Below are 18,995 nucleotides of genomic sequence, written 5' to 3' on the forward strand. Positions count from 1 at the left end.
CTAAATACACTTACATGTAGTATTCTTAAGTACTTAATCTTCTCAAAAGAGTTACAAAATTATTCCTTATAAATTGGAAAAATTGGTCTCTTGGCTATTTCCCTCTGCAGTAACTATACAGGGTGGGGGTGAATGTGGAAGGAATGTTAACCTCAGGCTCTTTTCCGAATGCAGGTTGCTGGTCACTACATTACATAAAGAAACCACAATTAAAGCAATGGTAAAGTCAGTAAACAACTTTACTGAAACATTTCATAACACAGAAAATCTGTCTGAAGTGTAAAGTTATTGTCTTACACAAGGAGGACAGACCCATTTTCAAAGACTAATATGAATACAATAAATATGGAGTTTACATACTAATTTATACACAGAAACTCTGCCCCACAGCCATAAAAATTTAATATTTAACAGTGCAACATATAATTTAATCATCGGATTTATTTGACAGGTTTTCTTGCTAAACACAAATAACTACCTGGCTTTCATGTACATATATAATATATACTTTATGTATATAGATATTCAACAATCTGTACAATTTCTAAACATAAAACTCCTAAAAGGCACAATTGTCTATACAACATGTACAAAAATGGCTGGAGCTGACACAAAACAACAATTATTGGTCAAAAGTTCATGATTGCACAAAGATTAGTCATGAGTTTATGTCAGAAAAATGTGCTTTAAGGAAAGGAGGGTTTTCAAAGAAACCTGTGTTTATATAAAAAAACCAAAAAAACAAAAACAAAAAACCCCCAAACCAAACCAACCCCCCTGAATAAACGGCCCCTAGGTGGCAATGACGAGCCTGTCCTCATCCTCGTCGCTGCTCACGTCGCTGAACTGGGTGGCCGGCCTCCGGGGCGGGGGCCGGGGTCCCTCCGGGTCCAGGGGGAGCCTCGGCCGGCCCGGCGGGGCCGAGGCTGGTTTGCAGGGCGCGCCAGGGGTGTCGTGCCGGGGCTTCGGGGGATTCGCCGAGGCCCCCTTTCCCGCGTCCCTGGGACTGGAGCTGTCCCGCCTTGCCGGGTCTCTGGCCGGGGCAGGCGGGTCTAGACCCTTCTGGGCGCTTTCCCGCCGGACTCCGGGTGAGCCCTGCGGGGATGCGGTCCCAACGCCGGGCTGCGCCCCGGCAGAAGGCTGCGAGGGCGGCGCCTCCCGAGGAGCCCTGTTCGGGGGAGCGGGCCTCTCGGGGGCGCCCGGGGCGTCCACGGGGACCTGGCTCACGGAGGGGATGAGCGTGGGCAGGGCGATGTTCAGGATCTGGAGGCCCGGGATGGGCGCGGGGGGCGCGGGGCTGCTCTGGGAGGCGGCGTTGGCGGCCACCACCTGCAGCCCCACGGCGTTGAGGGCCAGCCCCGGCGGGCGCACCGGCGGGCCGAGGTTGGCGCTGGCCAGGCCCACGATGTTGACGGTCTCCATGCTCAGGGGCTGCAGCGTGGGCAAGCGGATCTGGCCGATGGGGATACAGGGCACCACGCTGCTCAGCTCGGCCACGCCCGCGGGGCTGGTGGCGCCTGGCACGTCCGCGCTCAAGTCCCCCGGGGTGCCCAGCGGTCTGTGGATGACGTTGACAGCCGGGATGGTGAGCTGCACTGGCCCGGCCTGGATGGGGACGAAGGTGGAGTAGGTGAGGCCGGCGGGGACCACCTGGATCCCCCCGACCGGAACCATGTTATAAGGTGTCCTCGACTGCTGCTGGGAATGCAGAGGCAGGTGGCTGAACAGGTGCGTCTGCGGAGAAGGCAGGCCTGCAGGCGCAGCCAGGGCGGCTTGCGGCTTCCGCTCTTGAGGGCCTGGCGGAGGCGAGGTGCACGGAGGCGCCCCTCCCTGCTGAGGGCTGCGCTCAGACGCCGGGGGAGCAGGAAGGCTCAGGCATGGCGGGCCCTGAAAGACAAGACAGAACCGTCTCTTGATGGCTCAGCTTCCTTATTAGTCACCGAGCAAAAGCTTTAGCTCTTGTAAAAAGTCTCTTCTGTCCCGATGTAAGAGTGTGTACAACAACGATTTCAAAAGCTTGCTGAATGTTGTTATGTTGATTTTCAAAGCAAAATTCCTACTGCACCCTTTAAGCTCTTTATTTTCTAGAATAAATAACAGCCACAGATTCTATATATTACTTAATTTTCCAACAGATTTCCTGGATATCATCTCACTTATACCAAAATTAACCCTGAGAGGCAGCCATAATTATCTTCTTCTTCCACTGCTATTATTATTGCTGGCACCTCTAGCACCATCCTAGTTTAGAGATTAGGAATTACTGAGAAATTCTGAGATCTTAGTTGGCCATGAGTATCGACTGCGGTGGGGGGGCGGGGATTAACTGGAGGACCACTCATTTATGAAATAAACAGCTTCCATTAACGAAGAGGTCTGCAGTTTTCATTTGGTCCTTCATTTATTCTAAGTGTATGAAATGTCTACTGAAAACCGGATCTTCAGACACCGGTAGGTGTGTGAGAGATTTAGGGACAGAAGCTTAGGGCACAGGTGACTAATAGGAAAGGAAGGAAAGGTTAGCAGGAGGAGTAAATCCTGCCAATTTTCCCACCCAGAGTTATCATCTAAATATTCACTTTTTCTTGATATGTCCACATTACAGAACTCCATTAATGTATCTACTAATTTAAATATTAATGCTACTTAAATATGAATGTAATTTAATTAAATAATATTAATGTAGGACAGGCTCTAGTAATTCAAGCTTTCATAGTTTTCTGAGTTTTATCTAGTGTTACCCAGCAAACCAAAATCTGCCACATTTAGAAATAAATCCTATGGTGATCCTCAGTTCATCCCAGAGGTAAGAGAACTGTCCATGAGAGAAAACAGATTTCTCAGGAGCCTGCCAGGGTGTGTAAAAGCAGGAAGTCATTCACTGCTGACACGGAGGGTGACTTTCCTGAGGCCTGAGTCTGGCTCTGAGCTAGTTCTTGGGCAGGAAGCTTTCCTAAGTGGTGACAGCAATTTGATGATTCAAGTAAAGTGAACTTAATACCTTTTTTTTTTCTTTTGGGTGGGAGGGGTGGGGGTGTCAACCTGGTAGCTGCCTTGTCAATAGGGGTAACATACAAACTGTTTGGATAATTAGTGCAAATCCATCATATCAATGCCAGTGGAAGATCTTCTCAGAGGAAGCCATGGAAAACGGAGGTCCCAAGACTCATTTTCTCCATTGGCACACAAATATTTTTTATTCCAAGATATTTATAAAAAACCAAATAGTAGTAAATGAGCATACTGCAAAGATCTACTTGGTTCTTTTACAGATTTATAACAGATGAACTTTGACTAAGATACATAACACGAATCCAAAGGGCATAAATGTCCTTTAGCCTTAAATCAAACCAAAGAAAATAAGGTTTAAAAAAAAACCAAAACTGATGTTAGCTACAAATGGGCAATTTCAGTACATTAACTCCTAAAGTCAAAAGGAAAACAGCTACGGATCCATTACCTGCGTTAAAGCTACAGCCTTTCCTGCCGAGCCGCTCAGCACATCCTCGGGGTCGGGGTAGTCCACAGACATCTGGTGACACGGGGACCTGGGCGCCCCCTCGGGTGGGCGGGCGGCCGCCTCCGCACTGCCCGCGGCCCGCGGCCCGGCGCCGCTGGGGGACCCCGGGCTCCCAGTCCCGCCGCGGTCCGACTGCAGCGCGCTCAGCACGGTCATCTTGGTGGGCAGCGCCCGCGGCAGCACGTCCATCGGGTCCGCGGGCCCCCCGGGAAGGCCCTCGGCGGCGCTGGCGTCCTCTTCCGCGCCCGTGGGGTCCCGAGGGCCGCCCCTGGCCGGCAGGTGCTGCGGGCTGGCGGCGGCCGAGGGCGCGGCCGACAGCACCGACTCGGCCTGGCTGTCCTCGTCCTCCTCCTCGTTGTCGAGGTCGTCGTCCTCGGCGCCGTCGGATTCCTCCGGGTCGTACCCCGACCTCTCGAAACTGAACCTCTGTTTCTCGTCTGGGAAAAAACAACCGAGAGGGGGTGTTACAGATGCTTATGCAAGTTTAACGAATGGCATCATCTTTTCATAAGCTTGGCAATACTGCGAGGAATATTCAAGGCCAGGGCGCTGCCCACACAGAGCCCCCACTTTAGTCGGGGAGGACGACACGGGGAGGAAGGCAGTCAGGACAGCGGGGATCGGAGGGATGCGCCGGCAGAGGAGGGGAGTGGCCAGGAGGGCTTCCTGGAGGAGGCGGAAGGCGGACGAACCTCGCCAGAGCAGAGGGGCAGAGGGTGATACATAGTGCAGACCAGAAACCGAAGCCTCAAATTTTACACCTCCAAAAGAAGCCTGAACTCTACTGAGAAAGTGAACCGAGAGTTCACTGCAACGGATTCTCTGAGCTCTTCTTCTCTACTTGTTTGTACCGCCCTTCTGTTGAACAAATTAAAATGAAACTAAAATACTGGGGGCATTTCATATTTGCAAACAATAATTTCCCATGATATTTGCATAGCATTTTAGTCATGTTTCAGCTGTTCTCTGAGTACTAATATTCTGTGATATTTTTTTTCCATGATGATTCAGCCCATTTCTCATAGGAAATGGAATATTACTTAAAAGTCATTAATATCAGCCATATAATGTCACGTGAGACTATGTTTAACCAGGAATAGTCAAGATAGTCCAGGGAATAGTTTAAAAGTTCTCATAAGCGCATGTGAGACTGGATTTAAAACCTTGTCTATTCAAAACTTGCAAAATCAGAGGCGCTTTCCCTTAGAAAGCTAATAGAGCTTAAACAGTTAAATGGAAGAGCAATGTTAAAATCTCAACCCCATTCACTGTCGCTGAGCTATAGGACATTCAGCTTTGCTGCAATGCAGTCTGCATTCACATGTACTTTTTGAAGAGAAAAAATGTGAACAGAAAAATAACTAACAGGTATATCTCTTGGATTTACCAAATGGTCTGCATATTAATTTACTTTATTACTCTTTCTATATTACAAAGATAAGTTCTTAGAGAAGAATCTTGAAGTATCAACACCAACGCATTTATGGAAGATTATTTCTAGGATAGAACAGATTAGAACTTTTTAAAAAAAATCTCAAGCACATGTTACTTTTGTGCTTAAAACATTCAAACACAAAACATACATGTAGGCTTCTAATATGTGATTTCATGCCTTCTGTTTTATGGGTTCTACTATTTTGTTATAAAATAATAGATAAAATAGCACCAATCTACTGAATTCCACCAGGTGCCTGCACTGGACGTGGGGCAGGCGCAGCCTGGGTAGGTGCTCTGCCCTCTTCCTCAGATCCCTCTATGATACCGTCTGATGTTTGAAATTCTAAAATTAGACCATCATCCCTCATATGTTTTGAATTTGCCACATGAATGGCAAATCAGATATATTTTTAGAGGTTTTAGTAAGAGAAAAAGAATTCTTTCCTAAGAGAAAGCAGAAAACCAAACAGAAGAAACTGAACGGCTAAGGAGAGGGAACAGGTGACTGGAGAGGGGGGCCGATTTCTTCAGGCCAGTCCTGCCGCAAAGACCGACTCCGGTGCGACTTTCTCAAAAGCTACCACTGGCTTTTTTTCTTTTTAAAAAAGAACAGGCCTAACTTTAAATTTAGAACTCTCCCCAAATCCATTGTAAGGCTAAAGTCCCATCAAACAGCCCAAGCTCCAGGGAGCGTCTGTATAAGAGAAGGGAGACGAGCTTGAGTCATCCGGGGCTGACGCAACAGGACACGGTCAGAGGCCGGCTGAACGGTGGACAGACTGGTCAGGGCCGAGTGCGGGCGGGAGGGGCTGGGTGGACCCTCTGAGGCTACATCTTCTTTCAGGCTGTAGATGATGATCACCGTTCAGCCCCATAGAAAAGTGGAGTAAGCATCCATGGTGGTCAGGATCCAGGGGAGAGAAGCAGCATTTAGGAGGGGCAGGGAACCCCCTGCACCCCCTCCCTTCTCCCCACAGCGAACAAACACTCCGTCCTGTGAAGAGGAGCGCTGAAGCATCGCTGCCCTGGGACACTGTGAGAATTTACTGCGGTGAGGAAACCGAGTAGGAGGAAAAACGCAACTCGACTCCTTAAGGAGGGACAGGGCTGCCGGCTGAGTCCACCACAACGGCTGAGCTGGGGCAGGAGAACAAGAGGGCCAGAGCCCAGGGACCCGAGAAGGCTGCGGCAGGGCCAGAACACAGTGCCGCCCCACCCTCCTCCTTACCCCCTAACGCCAGGCTAAGGAGCCTCAAGTGAGGGCTGACAGCAAAACACTGCAGGAAGAGCAGCAGGAGAAGAGCAGAATGTGTTCAGCACCCTCTCTGATGCACAGCGCCAAGGGAGGACCTAAAATGGGAATGGAACTAGCATTTCTCTTACAATCCAACCCGCACCAAACAAGAAAAGACTCTTTAGGAATCTGAAGCCTTTCGTGCTCTGATGGTGGTCATCTTAACAGCAACAGAGCTCTCCAACCCAGTCCAGCTCCTGACCGGAAATAGCAAGGCTTCAACTCTCACCTGAAGGGACTTGCCAGGCATAAATGCTATTTATATTGGTCTCATACAGTCTTATGCAAGATGTCTAGCTCTCAACAAAAATTACAAGGCATACAAAAAGGTAAGAAAAAAATACTCAGAAGAGGAAAAGCAATCAGAACCAGTCAGATGTGATACAGATGTTAGAGCTGTCAGAGAATTTAAAATAATTGATCAATATATGAGAATGGTGAGCAGCATATGGTGAGCAGCAAATTCCAAGTGGGAATTTCCTCTGTGAGAAGAAACTATTAAAACAAAAAATTGAAATGCTACCAACGAAAAACTCAGTAATAATCATGGAAAACAAAACAAAATTCTATGCCCATTGAAAGGGATTTTCAAAGATGAAAGAGAAATACAAACTTTCTTAAAAAACAAAAACGCACATATGACACTAAAAGCACAATTAACTTATAAAAATGGATAAACTAGGCTTCATCAATACGAAGAAAACTTTGCTCTGAGATAGACACTGCAAAAGAGAGTAAGATAAGCCACAGACTGGAAGAAAATGTCTGAAAATCACATTTCTGACAAAGGGATTATATTCAGAATATATTAAAAACTACCCAAATTCAAGAATAAGAAAGCAAAAAACCCACTTTAAAAAATGGGCAGAATCTTTGAAGACACTTCACCAAAGACAACTGGAAAGCAAATAGCACACAGAAGCATGCTCAACATCATCAACCATGAGGGAGATGCAAATTAAACCCACAATGAAATACCACTATACACCTGTTAGAATAAATTGGTGTAGACACTTTGAAAAAGTTTGATAGTTTCTGCCAAAGCTTAATATACACCAAGCTAATGACCCAGCAATTCTAGTACCAAACCCTGCAGAAATGGAAACTTCATTCACATAAAAACCTGTATATGAATGTTTTATAGCAACTTTATTTATGACTGCCAAATACTGGAAGAAACTCAGATATCATTCAAGAAGTCAGTGGATAAGAAGCTATGGCACATTAAGACAATAGAATACTACTCAGCAATAGAAAGGAATTGACTCCCACAAAAAGATGGATAAATCTCACATGCATTTTGCTAAGTGAAGAAGCCAGACTCCAAAAGCTACTTATTCTGATTCCTTTCATATGTGACTGTGGAAAACAGAGAAATACAGGGAGGAAAAGAGATCAGTAGTTGCTAGGGGCTCTTATGGGGGTGGAGGAGGAGCAGTTATCTGCACATAAGTGGCACGGGGGCTTTCAGGGTGATAGGACTATTCTACATGGAATTGTGGGGGTGGATATACAATCCTAAAGGAAGTCAACCCTGAACACTCATTGGAAGGACTGATGCTGAAGCTCCAATACTTTGGCCACCTGATTCGAAGAGCTGATTCACTTGGAAAAGACCCTGACACTGGGAAAGATTGAAGGTGGGAGGAAAAGGGGGCAACAGAGGATGAGATGGTCGGATGGCATCACTGACTCGATGGACATGAGTTTAAGCAAACTCTGGGAGTTAGCGAAGGACAGGCAAGTCTGGTGTGCTGCAGTCCATGGGTCGCAAAGAGTTGGACACGCTTAGTACTTGAACAACAACATATACAATTCTACACATTTGACACAAACCATAGAACTGTACACCATAAATTGAATTTTATGGTGTGTAAATAAAAGCATAATTAACCAGGATGTGGGAAATATTCAAGATGAAATGCAAGCTGAGACTGATGACTTGAGCACAAATAAACCCCTTGGCAGAAGGGGTTCTGATCAGATAATACAAAAAAGTGAAAGTGAAAGTTACTCAGTTGTGTCCAACTCTTTGAGATCCCATAGACTGTAGCCTGTCAGGCTCCTCTGTCCATGGAATTCTTCAGGCCAGAATACTGGAGTGGGTTGCCATTCTCTTCTCTGAGGGATCTTCCCAATCCTGGGATCGAACCCAGGTCTCCCACATTGCAGGCAGATTCTTTAGCAGCTGAGCCACAAGGGAAGGCCAAGAATACTGGAGTGGGCAGCCTATCCCTCCTCTGGTGGATCTTCCTGACTCAGGAATCGAAGTGAGATCTCCTGCATTGCAGGCGGATTCTTTACCAGCCGAGCTACAAGGGAGATAATGTGGCAAAAGACAAGAAGAGCTGCCCACAGACACTGAGCTGTGATTATAAATCTGTTTTTCACAGGCGGGTCAGCATTTCTGGAACTAGTTTATTGGTATACTAGAGTGGAACAAATAGGCAAACATACTGTAGATGAGAACCAGGTTTCTCACTGTAGGAGAAAGAAAAAAAGGAAATGGAACAGGCTGGGTAGAATAAACTCCGTGGGGCTGGACTGGAACTAGAATTATCAGTGTGGACTCATGTTCTCCTTTGTGTGTGTGTTTATGTGTGTACACAGAAATAAATACAGATGTGTGTGCATACGATTTAGTGTACATACGGGTATTTCCGAGCTCTATCCAACAAGAGGGGTTGGAAGCAGTGACAGGTGAGCAGCCAGAAATGCATCACCGAGTGGCTAGATCTTGGTTCTGAAATACCATTCTCCGATAAAGGGAACCAGGGGTCCCTGGAAAATGGTCAATTCCAGGGCTGGAACATCTTGAGGTGTCAAAAAGTAAAGAATAGCTTAAAGAAAAATAATAGTAATAAAAAAAGCAGCAGCATATTGAAAGGGCCCAGGAACAGACCTCAAAGAGCTCTCAATGGCCACTGAGAACTTGAGCTACACAATAAATAACAGTACTGGACCTGTAACCCAAAGAATTAAGTACACAGCCTTAAGTCCACATGGAAGTCAATAAACGAATGGATGGATGAACAAATGGAAAATTGGTAACTTTTCCATGTAGAAACACTCTGATTAATAAACTAGAACACCACAGCAATACCATAGGCAAGGTCCATCACTGCATAAACAGAATATCTACATAGTTTTAGGGTATCTCCACCCATATTTAACATGTATAAAGGGAACAAGAGTTAAGTTTACAGTAGCAAATCCTGGCAACATCACCTTGGCCAAGGAATGGAGGCTCACGTGACCCATGAAATGTGGTGGCATAAGGTACCCGGTAAGATGCCGCAAGAAAGTCACAGTTACTCTAGGGCGCCTCCCCAAGAACGCATAACCTCAATCCAGCCACGAGCATGTATCAGAAAACCTCAAGTTGAGAAAATCCTATGAAATAACAGACAAGGACTCTTTATCAATGTCGAGGTCATGAGAGACAGGGAAGGCTGGGGAGCTGTGACAGCGGGATGCGATGTGGGCTCCTGAAGGACAGCCCGGGACGGGAAAGGCCATCAGAGGGAAAACCAGCAAGTCCTGCTCTCCAGCTGGCAGTCCTGAGCTGGGGTTGGGTTCTTAGTATCGACGAGTGTCGTATGGTCATGTGAGATGCTCGGATATGGGAGGCCGGGTAATAGTAGAGTATACACTCTACTAGTTTTTCAACTTTTCTATGAGACCAAAATAATCTTAAAAAAAAAAAGACATTAACCTACTTGCCAACGCTCCAGGATCTTCATTTTACTCTACTGACACCAAGACTCTGTCTCACTCAGGGAAGCCCGCACAACCCCATCTCCCTGTTGTCCTTACTGTGTTCACTCAGCTGTCTCTTTCTGACAAGCAACTTCTTTCTGTCCTCCTATCGTTTCATAGGAAACTATTAATTTAGATAAATTCCAACATGTCTCTTGTTTAATTTAAAAGCTCAGGAAATTTCTCCAAAACACGCCCTAACGCCCCCGTCCCCTCCAAACATACACACACTACTCTCAAACCCTGCACCCATCTTGCAGTAATCGTTCGGTGGCGCACACGACACCTGAACAGATCTCCTCTGGTTCTGGCAGCGAGACTCCGGGAGAACCCGGGTTGAATCTACACAGAGCACTGCTATCTGATCGCAGATGAAACAAAAACTAATTAAGGACCTGACTTTTTTCCTCTGACAATGATTTAAAAGAATTTTTAAAAGCACTGAATTATTTTACAGGGTGGAGCCCACAGCTTAGAAGTTCACACCCAGGCCGGTCCAGCTCCTGAGTCTGTGCTAAACACTATATGTTCCAATGTCATATTATAAAAACCCAACCACAGAATGATCCGAAAGAAGGTCATCAGTGAATTACAGTCAATAACCTAGCTTCCAAATATGCATGAGGGAGTTGAACGTTTACAGGTAACAGACATTCAAAGCTTCAAGTAATTATTTTATTACGAAGAGTAGAACATGTAAAATACAAGCCAAAAGGAGAAAGCAAACTGATAACCTTTGAAATATCGCAACAAATGCACTGCATTTTACAGTGAATATGGAAGTTAAAGAATTAGTTATACTATAAATCTTTAAAAATTTTAATTGTACATATAGATATTAAATTTCAGTGTATGCAATTTACATGAAAGAGTATATAAAGAAAACCATATGCTTTTTAATGGGGAAGGAGGTAAAACTACTTGGCTCCATTTTAATCTGTCTTTGCCCGGATGCCACACTTCAGGATCAAGGGTCGCAGCATTAGGGGTGGAAAGACACTGGTGCCTCTAGACCTGGCCTTCTCCCTGGACACAGCCCCGGGCCTGCAGCCCATGAACTTCAGAAGAGCTGGGGTTCCTTCCTGCAGCTTTCTGTCCCAAGATAAGGACTGAACAGTATTTATCTCCCTGTGTGCACCGGATCGTGAAGCTTCTGAAGGGGAAGACCACTGTCCAAGTTTGGAAACTTGAAAATGAGTGTCGGGTCATTCCATACTTGTTAAACAGGGTGGGTATTCTGGAGTGGCAGAAAGAAGATACAACGGATACCTTAAAGAAGCCTGAGACAAAGGATACCTTAAAGAAGCCTGAGACAAAGCGCCAAAACAAAGCCCAGACCTCTGCCCTCTGCATTTGTGCTTAAAAAAAAAAAGAAAAAACCCTTTCATATTACTGGGTTGTCCCCTTAACCTCCAGAGAAGACTATTCCTATCGACTCAGAACCTGTGAAGACCCGGAAAGTGACCTGCCCACGACCACAAGCCCAGACCTCTGCCCTCTGCATTTGTGCTTAAAAAAAAAACCTTTCATATTACTGGGTTGTCCCCTTAACCTCCAGAGAAGACTATTCCTATCGACTCAGAAACTGTGCAGACAGAAGACCCGGAAAGTGACCTGCCCACGACCACAAGTCAGCAAGGTCAGGGACACAGATGTGCCAACTTTCCCCGAAGCTACTATTTCTGACTTTGTGACACTGTTCACTGTGCTACAGGCTGTTGCTGAGCTCAGTAACTACGATGGCACATGACGCTGTCTTCCTCGTATATATCAGGGACTGCCAGGCCCCATGTGGCTCCCCCTGTTCTTTTACATAAACTTTTATGGGAACACAGCCAGGCCCATTGGTGACATGCTGTCTATGGCAACTTTTGTGCCTCACTGAGTTCATTCGTCATGCCAGAGGCTGTGTAGCCCATAAAGCCTAAAACATTTATTATCAGGTCTTTTACAGAAGCAGCTTCCCAATATTTTACTGGACTGTCATGTTTAAACCTGACAGCCACTTGTGGCAGACCAGACACCAAACTCATCTTACACAAGGAAGATAAGCGACTTAAATGCAGCGGGAAGCCAGAATTTAGAAACAGGGTTTTTCTTTTTTTTTTATTAAAGGGCCACACCATTATTCCAATAGGATGCACTCTGACAACTCTTCCTTCCTTGGTATGTACAATGCGGTACTAGGGTTAGTTCCTCAGCCATGTCTGACTCTTTGCGACTCCATGGGCTGTGGCCTGCCAGGCTCCTCTGTCCATGGGATTCTGCAGGCTGACTGGAGTGGGTAGCCATTCCCTTCTCCAGGGGATCTTCCTGACCCCAGGGTTCAAACCCGGGTCTCCTGTATTGCAGGCAGACTCTTTACCATCCTAGCTACAGGGAATGTAGACTGCATTATTCCAGTGGGGTGAGAGCTGTAGGCCACCCCTCTGCAACTCCCAGGGACCCAAGAACAGAAGTAAGAAACCCATACTTACTTAATAAATTCATAGATAAATGGCTTCTAAAAGTTCTATTTAATTTCCCTCCTCCTGGACACACCCTAAACTCATTAGAAAGAAAAATTTCCAGTACTCAGTATGAGTCTACATATTTGTAATGTGAATTCTATTTTCTGTAAATTTAAATTTAGGAGGGGAAAAGAAGGTTACCAGTGCAGCCATAGTGTTTTTCAAAATTAACTCATCAAACCACTTCTCTGAAGATGGGTGTTATTTCCAAATCCCACTTCATTCAGTTAGAGGCGCTGCAGGCTTGCCCTCTCATCGCTGCCCAACAGCGACCCCTGCTGGCTGAATCGGGGCCTCCCTCAGACTGGCTCCCCTGGGAGGTCAGTGGCACCTCCTCCATCAATGTTCTGTTTGTTACAATTTCTTTTTTCCCTCCTAATTCCTCTGAAATCCAAACAAGGGCAACGTGGGGGAAAAGTTTTCTAAAGCATGTGACTACTGCAATAATGGGTTTTTGTTAAACTGTGTTTTCATCTTAACTATATAATGGGCCAGAGTTTAACGTTTGCTAACTTTATGGATGTGAGAGTTGGACTGTGAAGAAAGCTGATTGCCGAAGAACTGATGCTTTTGAACTGTGGTGTTGGAGAAGACTCTTGAGAGTCCCTTGGACTGCAAGGAGATCCAACCAGTCCATTCTAAAGGAGATCGATCCTGGGTGTTCATTGGAAGGACTGATGCTAAAGCTGAAACTGCAATACTTTGGCCACCTCATATGACGAGTTGACTCACTGGAAAAGACTCTGATGCTGGGAAGGATTGGGGGGCGGGAGGAGAAGGGGACGACAGAGAATGAGATGGCTGGATGGCATCACCGACTCTGTGGACATGAGTTTGAGTGAACTCTGGGAGTTGGTGATGGACAGGGAGGCCTGGCGTGCTGTGATTCATGGGGTCGTGGAGAGTCGGACACGACTGAGCGACTGAACTGAACTGAACTGAACTTTAGGAAGTAAACCAAAAGGCAGTCCTATCTGTGGTGCTCCCTACTGACACGAACACTTCTTTATTTTAACTACAGACTCCAAGACCTATCATGGTTTCGTACTGTGTGTGGAAGTTTTTCTTAAATGGAGTAAAAATATTTTCTGCAAACATCCCAGTGACAAAAACATATCCTACAGGTAATTTCGTTTTGAAAGAACTTCATTTAGTTCTTCACTAAATTAATTTTAAGGGTAAATGTGATACAGGTTTAAGTCCTGTGATCTAACCGCATCTTCCTACACACATCATCCTAAGAACTTCATCACCAACAAGAACCATGTTTCCAGTTGCACTTTGCCACTCTGAATGGTTCTCCCAGTCTGGCAGTGAAGGGCACATATTAACATTCCTAGCATTGAAGCCCAGCAGTCTGTTGACAAAAACATTCTTTGGATCAGGGCATAAAAAGCAAATAGCCAGCGGCGTGATTTTTTTGACACAAAAGGTGAATACAAAAGAAGTATTTACTAAGATCCCAAGAACACAGGGACAAAATTCCTGAGACTACATAATTTTGCATGGCAAGATTACAGGGAGGCGTGCAGCTGGCTGGAGGGGTGAGACTTTTCATAAGCACCTACTATAATTACAGCTTGAGGGGCTCGTTTTAAACTAAATGGAAACTTGAGATGGCAGATGTCCAAATTTTAATGGCTGCCTTAGATAAGATTACAGTCCCCTCTGCTTAATTCTGAATAAATGCTTCCCAACATCTCTAAATTCACTCCATTTGAAAAGTGAGCACAAGAATTCATCTGCTGAAAGATAAGATGGGCAGCCATACAGCCCATGTTGCTAAGGGGAGTAAAGAGCCAACAGCTCAGGAGTATTTGGTCCTTCATCACAATATCTCCACAGTGACCTACAGTAAGTGATCCATCAGCCAGGAAACGCGCACACTATGCTGGTGTATGACATCTGGGGTAGAGAGCTGGCAGAGGAGAAAAGAAGTTCAAGACATTCCAAAACAAAGAAAAAGGCTGGAGACGAAATCAGGAGAAGAAATACTGTAGATAAGTAGAAACAAATCTGCAGTAAACCTCTGATGAAAATCAACAAGGCAAATATAAAGGAATAATTAAATATGAACATGGAATAAAAGGGCTTGGACTCTTCCCAGAAAAACCAGAAGCTGACCAAGACAGTACCAAATGGTTATGATTTTTTCAAATAAATATTATGGTGGGATACTCTGTAGCAACACTGGCCTTTAGAGAGCCTTTCATTCTGTTGAATAAGTGAAAGCTCAGAGATGATATTTCTTGATGATTATGTGTGCTAGAGAAAAGATCAATTAAATGACCAAGCGACCCCCTGCCCCTCCCCCAATTTTTCCAATAAACCTAAAAACATTATCCTTGGGTTTCTGGTTGCTACTCAGCAAACTCTGGCATTTAGAATCAGATTCTCCCAAAGAACACCCTTGTGGGTTTTTCCCTTTAAAAAGTTTATGCCCATTTCCCAGATGTCTGAGATTAATCAAGGCTTAAATATCTGGAGCAAGTTCTCGCATCTCCTGTTGGCACAGGCTGTTAAGATTTATGTGACTTTCATCAAATGTGATGACTCTAACAGTCCTTCCTAAAGTGCTCTAGGATTCCACTTCTGACAGCACTTCCCTGCTGTCCATGTAAAATTTTATTCAGCTCACACAGAGTCGGACATGACTGAAGTGACTTAGCAGCAGCAGAGAAGAGGTAACGTCACAAATCTTCGTATTGATCAAGATGATGTGTTAGGGCACCAGTTGCTCCTGAACTTGGCTATTTGTTTTTAATCACTGTGCTAAATGGTGGCAACTGTAATCTAGCTGCATAATTGAGAAATCTCCACTTGTTTAGGAAAACCTAGGTGACAAAGGAGATTCTGCTGATAGGAGTTTACTCAGTAATTTCAAACTTGTAATTTTCATCCAGTCGATCAGTAACGTCCCTGGATAAATGCATCTCTGAGGGCCAAATGGAAGGCATCAGAAGAGCCCCTGGAATCACTACCTTTAGGGACACAGGTAAGAAACTGCTAACTGCTGGCCAAACCTTGGCATTTTCCTGAATGTTTATGTAGGCACGCAGCAGATGGAAATCCTAGTGTAGTTTCTAGAAGTGCACTGGGCTTAATACCAGAGTTAGATTAAAAGGACGAGAAATGATATCAGGACACTACAAAAGTGCTTATTAAGACTGTTCATAGTTAAAGGGAAACAGACAGCAAGATAATATGTGGAAAGACCCTGCATTACACAAGGGCAATTTCACCACTTGCTTTCCGGAAAACAAGAAATACACGGTCAGGCAGGAATCTGGTGATGGCGGCTAAAGTCTCAGAAGGAACGGCAGACGTGAGCCTGCTCCTGAGGAGGGTGGGGAGCTGGGACACTCCTACGGGAGGCGAGGAAGCAGCGGGGAGAGAACCCAGCACTTGAGACCACTCTGCCCTGAGCAGCTTCTGGACCTGAGCTGCCCACCAGCAGATGTACATTTCAATTAGATTAAAACTAGGAGAGCTGAAAATGCTATTCTCCCTCCTATTTTAAGTCAGCCACTACTTCTGCGACTAATGTATGGCTGATAGTCTATATTTTTCCTTGGAAAATAAAACTGATCCTGAAATGAAACACTTCATAACATACACCACTCTTCCTTACAACATCCTTATGGAATTGATAAGGGCAAGGTTTTAAACACACGCAGAAACGTGAAGGCAGGAACAAATCAAGTCCTCGGCTTTTAGATTGTCTCTTCTGCGGGGAAATCTAGCTTGTGGTGCTGCTGAGTCAGAGCAGAAATGAACCCCAAGAGAAATAAAGCTCCTTGATTTAATAAATGAACAGCAAGACTTCAGAATGAGTCATTATACATTTATACACACAAAACTGGATGCACGAGGGCAAAGTCTTACTAACTGTCCAACCAAACTTGTAAACTCCACCTGGTGGAGAAGGAGGGATGCTGACACCTTCAGGTACACCCTGAAGAAAAGCACCCTTCCAGAAAAAGATTTTTGCTCTATGGTATTATTACTGTGGTTGCCAAATGGGACTATCCACTTAAAGAAATTATGCGTCTTTCAGTCATTACTGTCTAAATTCCCACTACCAAATAAAACAGCAGGGGCAGAAAGAAAAAACAAACAAAAGCTCGGGCAATGAGAATTCCAAGGGGGCACGGATTAAAAACTCTTTATTATTTGTGCTTCCTTGTTTCAAGAATATTTGAGAATATAATCCAGACTAAAAGTCAGATGTGTATGGGCGTGCGCACAGTTGCTCAGTTGTGTCTGACTCTTTGTGATCCCCTGGACTGTAGCCCACCAGGCTCCTCTGTCCATGGCATTTTCCAGGCAAGAATACTGGATAATTTTCTCCTCCAGATCTTCCCAACCCAGGGGCTGAACCCATGTCTCCTGCATCGGCGGGCAGATTCTTTACCTCTGAGCCACCTGGGAAGCAAAAGTCAGATATATAGTTGTTGCTCAGTCATGTCCAACTCTTTACAACCCCGTGGACCGCAACACGCCAGACCTCCCTGTCCTTCACCAACTCCCGGAGCTTGCTCAAACTCACATTCATTGAGTCAGCGATGCCATCCAACCATCTCATCCTCTGTCGTCCCCTTCTCCTCCCGCCTTCAATCTTTCCCAGCATCAGGGTCTTTTCTAATGAGTCAGCTCTTCGCATCAGATGGCCAAAGTACTGGAGCTTCAGTTTCAGCATCACTTCCAGTGAATACTCAGGGTTGATCTCCTTTAGGATGAATTGGTTGGATCTCCTTGCAGTCCAAGAGTCTTCTCCAGCACAGTTCAAAAGCATCAATTCTTTGACGCTCAGCCTTCTTTATGGTTCAACTCTCACATCCATACATGACTACTGGAAAAACCATAGCTTTGACTATATGGACCTTTGTCAGCAAAGCAATGTCTCTGCTTTTTAATATGCTGTCTAGGTTGGTCATAGTTTTTCTTCCAAGAAGTAAGTGTCTTTTAATTTCATGGCTGTAGTTACCATCTGCAGTGATTTTGGAGCCCAAGAAAATAAAGTCTGTCACTTGTTTCCATTGTTTCCCTGTCTATTTGCCATGAAGTGACGGGACTAGATGCCATTATCTTAGTGTTTTGCATGTTGGGTTTTAAGCCAGGTTTTTCATATATATATGGGACTAAAATGGCAGTGACTTTAAATTATTTTAGATGATTTAAAAAAAAACAACACCCCAATCCCCTCTGACTTCCTTAAAGGCCCGTGCTGAAACCCCCTGTGGAGCAGGACCCGACCACGCAGCTTGCCCAGCGCTCTCAGCTCATCTGCCTCATTTATACTCTCAACGCCCTGCAGCCCTCTCCCAACAACTCCCTGGGTCCAGAATCCTTTCCCCCACCCCTCTCATCTCACCCCCTCTGTTTCAAACAAAGCGATATATGAACAAATATATTTGTTTCTATATTCCCTTCCTTTCCTTTCTCCTGGGATACCCCCAGTCATCCCTCTGTTCCCAACCAGGTATCTCCGTCCTCCCCAGATCCCAGCCTTGGGGAGTGGACCCTGGCCAGGCTGGGCTCACGCAACATTCCAGCATCACAGCCACAGGCGAGGAGCTCCTGAGGGCAGTGACTCTGCACATACTGGACAGCGGCTGCAGTGCTAAATCCATAAAAGGAATCCATCAGAAAGAGAATAAACTCTTCTCTAGAACCACTGAAAAAGGCCACAGATACTTATCAGTCTGGGCAGATCATTACTGAGGATGAAGAAATGGAATGGTCAGAGTAGCTTAAAATATCCGCTAGTCTTCTGCTCTAATAACCCATAAATAACCAAGTAACGAATGGCCATCACCTCTTTGATAATACCTATGTCAAATACCTATAATACCGTGGCTAAATCATGTAAATGCTATTCATAAGCAAAGGCGTTAAATATTGTATTACGGCTACCATTTCATCGCAGTGAAGGAATTTAATGGAAGATGAATATGTATTCAAAAAACAATACTGAGTTATTTCCTGACAGAAAAAGGTCACATTTCCCAGTCAGTCATTCAATCTACAACTCTTTACCATCTATGACTTGTAGTAACAGTCCCAGCAAGTCATAGAGTGGGGAGCACAAGGAGATGCCTGTCCTTATGTTCTATTTTCTAGTTGAAAGGAACAGATAATACACACACACCTGGTGGTGGTTAAGGGCCATACAGAAAAATAAGCAGGTCGGGGGTGTGAGTAATGCTGACGGTGAGAGGGGCAGGGGTTTCCTTTCTTCTCGGGTGGCTCAGGAAGCCCTCCCTGCTGAGCTGACATCTGAGCAGAGCGATGAGAGATGATGGCATGCTTTCCAGCACCCGGTGAGCAAGTGGTGGGGCGGGCAGAGAGCTCGCGGGGGCACAGACCACAGCTCTGAACAAGCCAGGAGGCTGATGGAGGGCTTTAAGCAAAGTAACGACATAGTTTTAAAAAGCCACTTTGGCTGCTGTGTCGAAAGCAGCCTGTGAAGAGA

The 18,995-nt window shown here is 45.3% G+C and overlaps 1 protein-coding gene across 6 annotated transcripts in view; it reads right to left on the minus strand.

Moving 5' to 3' along the window:
- Window positions 1-220: 220 nt before the first annotated feature.
- HIVEP1 (HIVEP zinc finger 1) overlaps window positions 221-18,995 on the minus strand; it is a 134,492-nt gene continuing 115,717 nt past the window's right edge. For all 6 annotated transcript variants that reach the window (XM_055407247.2, XM_055407248.2, XM_055407244.2 and 3 more), the window contains 2 exons: window positions 3,461-3,957; window positions 221-1,887 (listed from right to left, as the gene is read on the minus strand). In XM_055407247.2, the coding sequence (XP_055263222.2) occupies window positions 793-1,887; window positions 3,461-3,957 (1,592 nt within the window). In that variant the 3' untranslated portion in view covers window positions 221-792. The remainder of the gene's footprint in view (window positions 1,888-3,460; window positions 3,958-18,995) is intronic.

This window comes from Moschus berezovskii, chromosome 23, assembly GCF_049115385.1.
Source record: "Moschus berezovskii isolate FMDL1 chromosome 23, NW_MosBer_1.0, whole genome shotgun sequence".
Taxonomy (NCBI): domain Eukaryota; kingdom Metazoa; phylum Chordata; class Mammalia; order Artiodactyla; family Moschidae; genus Moschus; species Moschus berezovskii.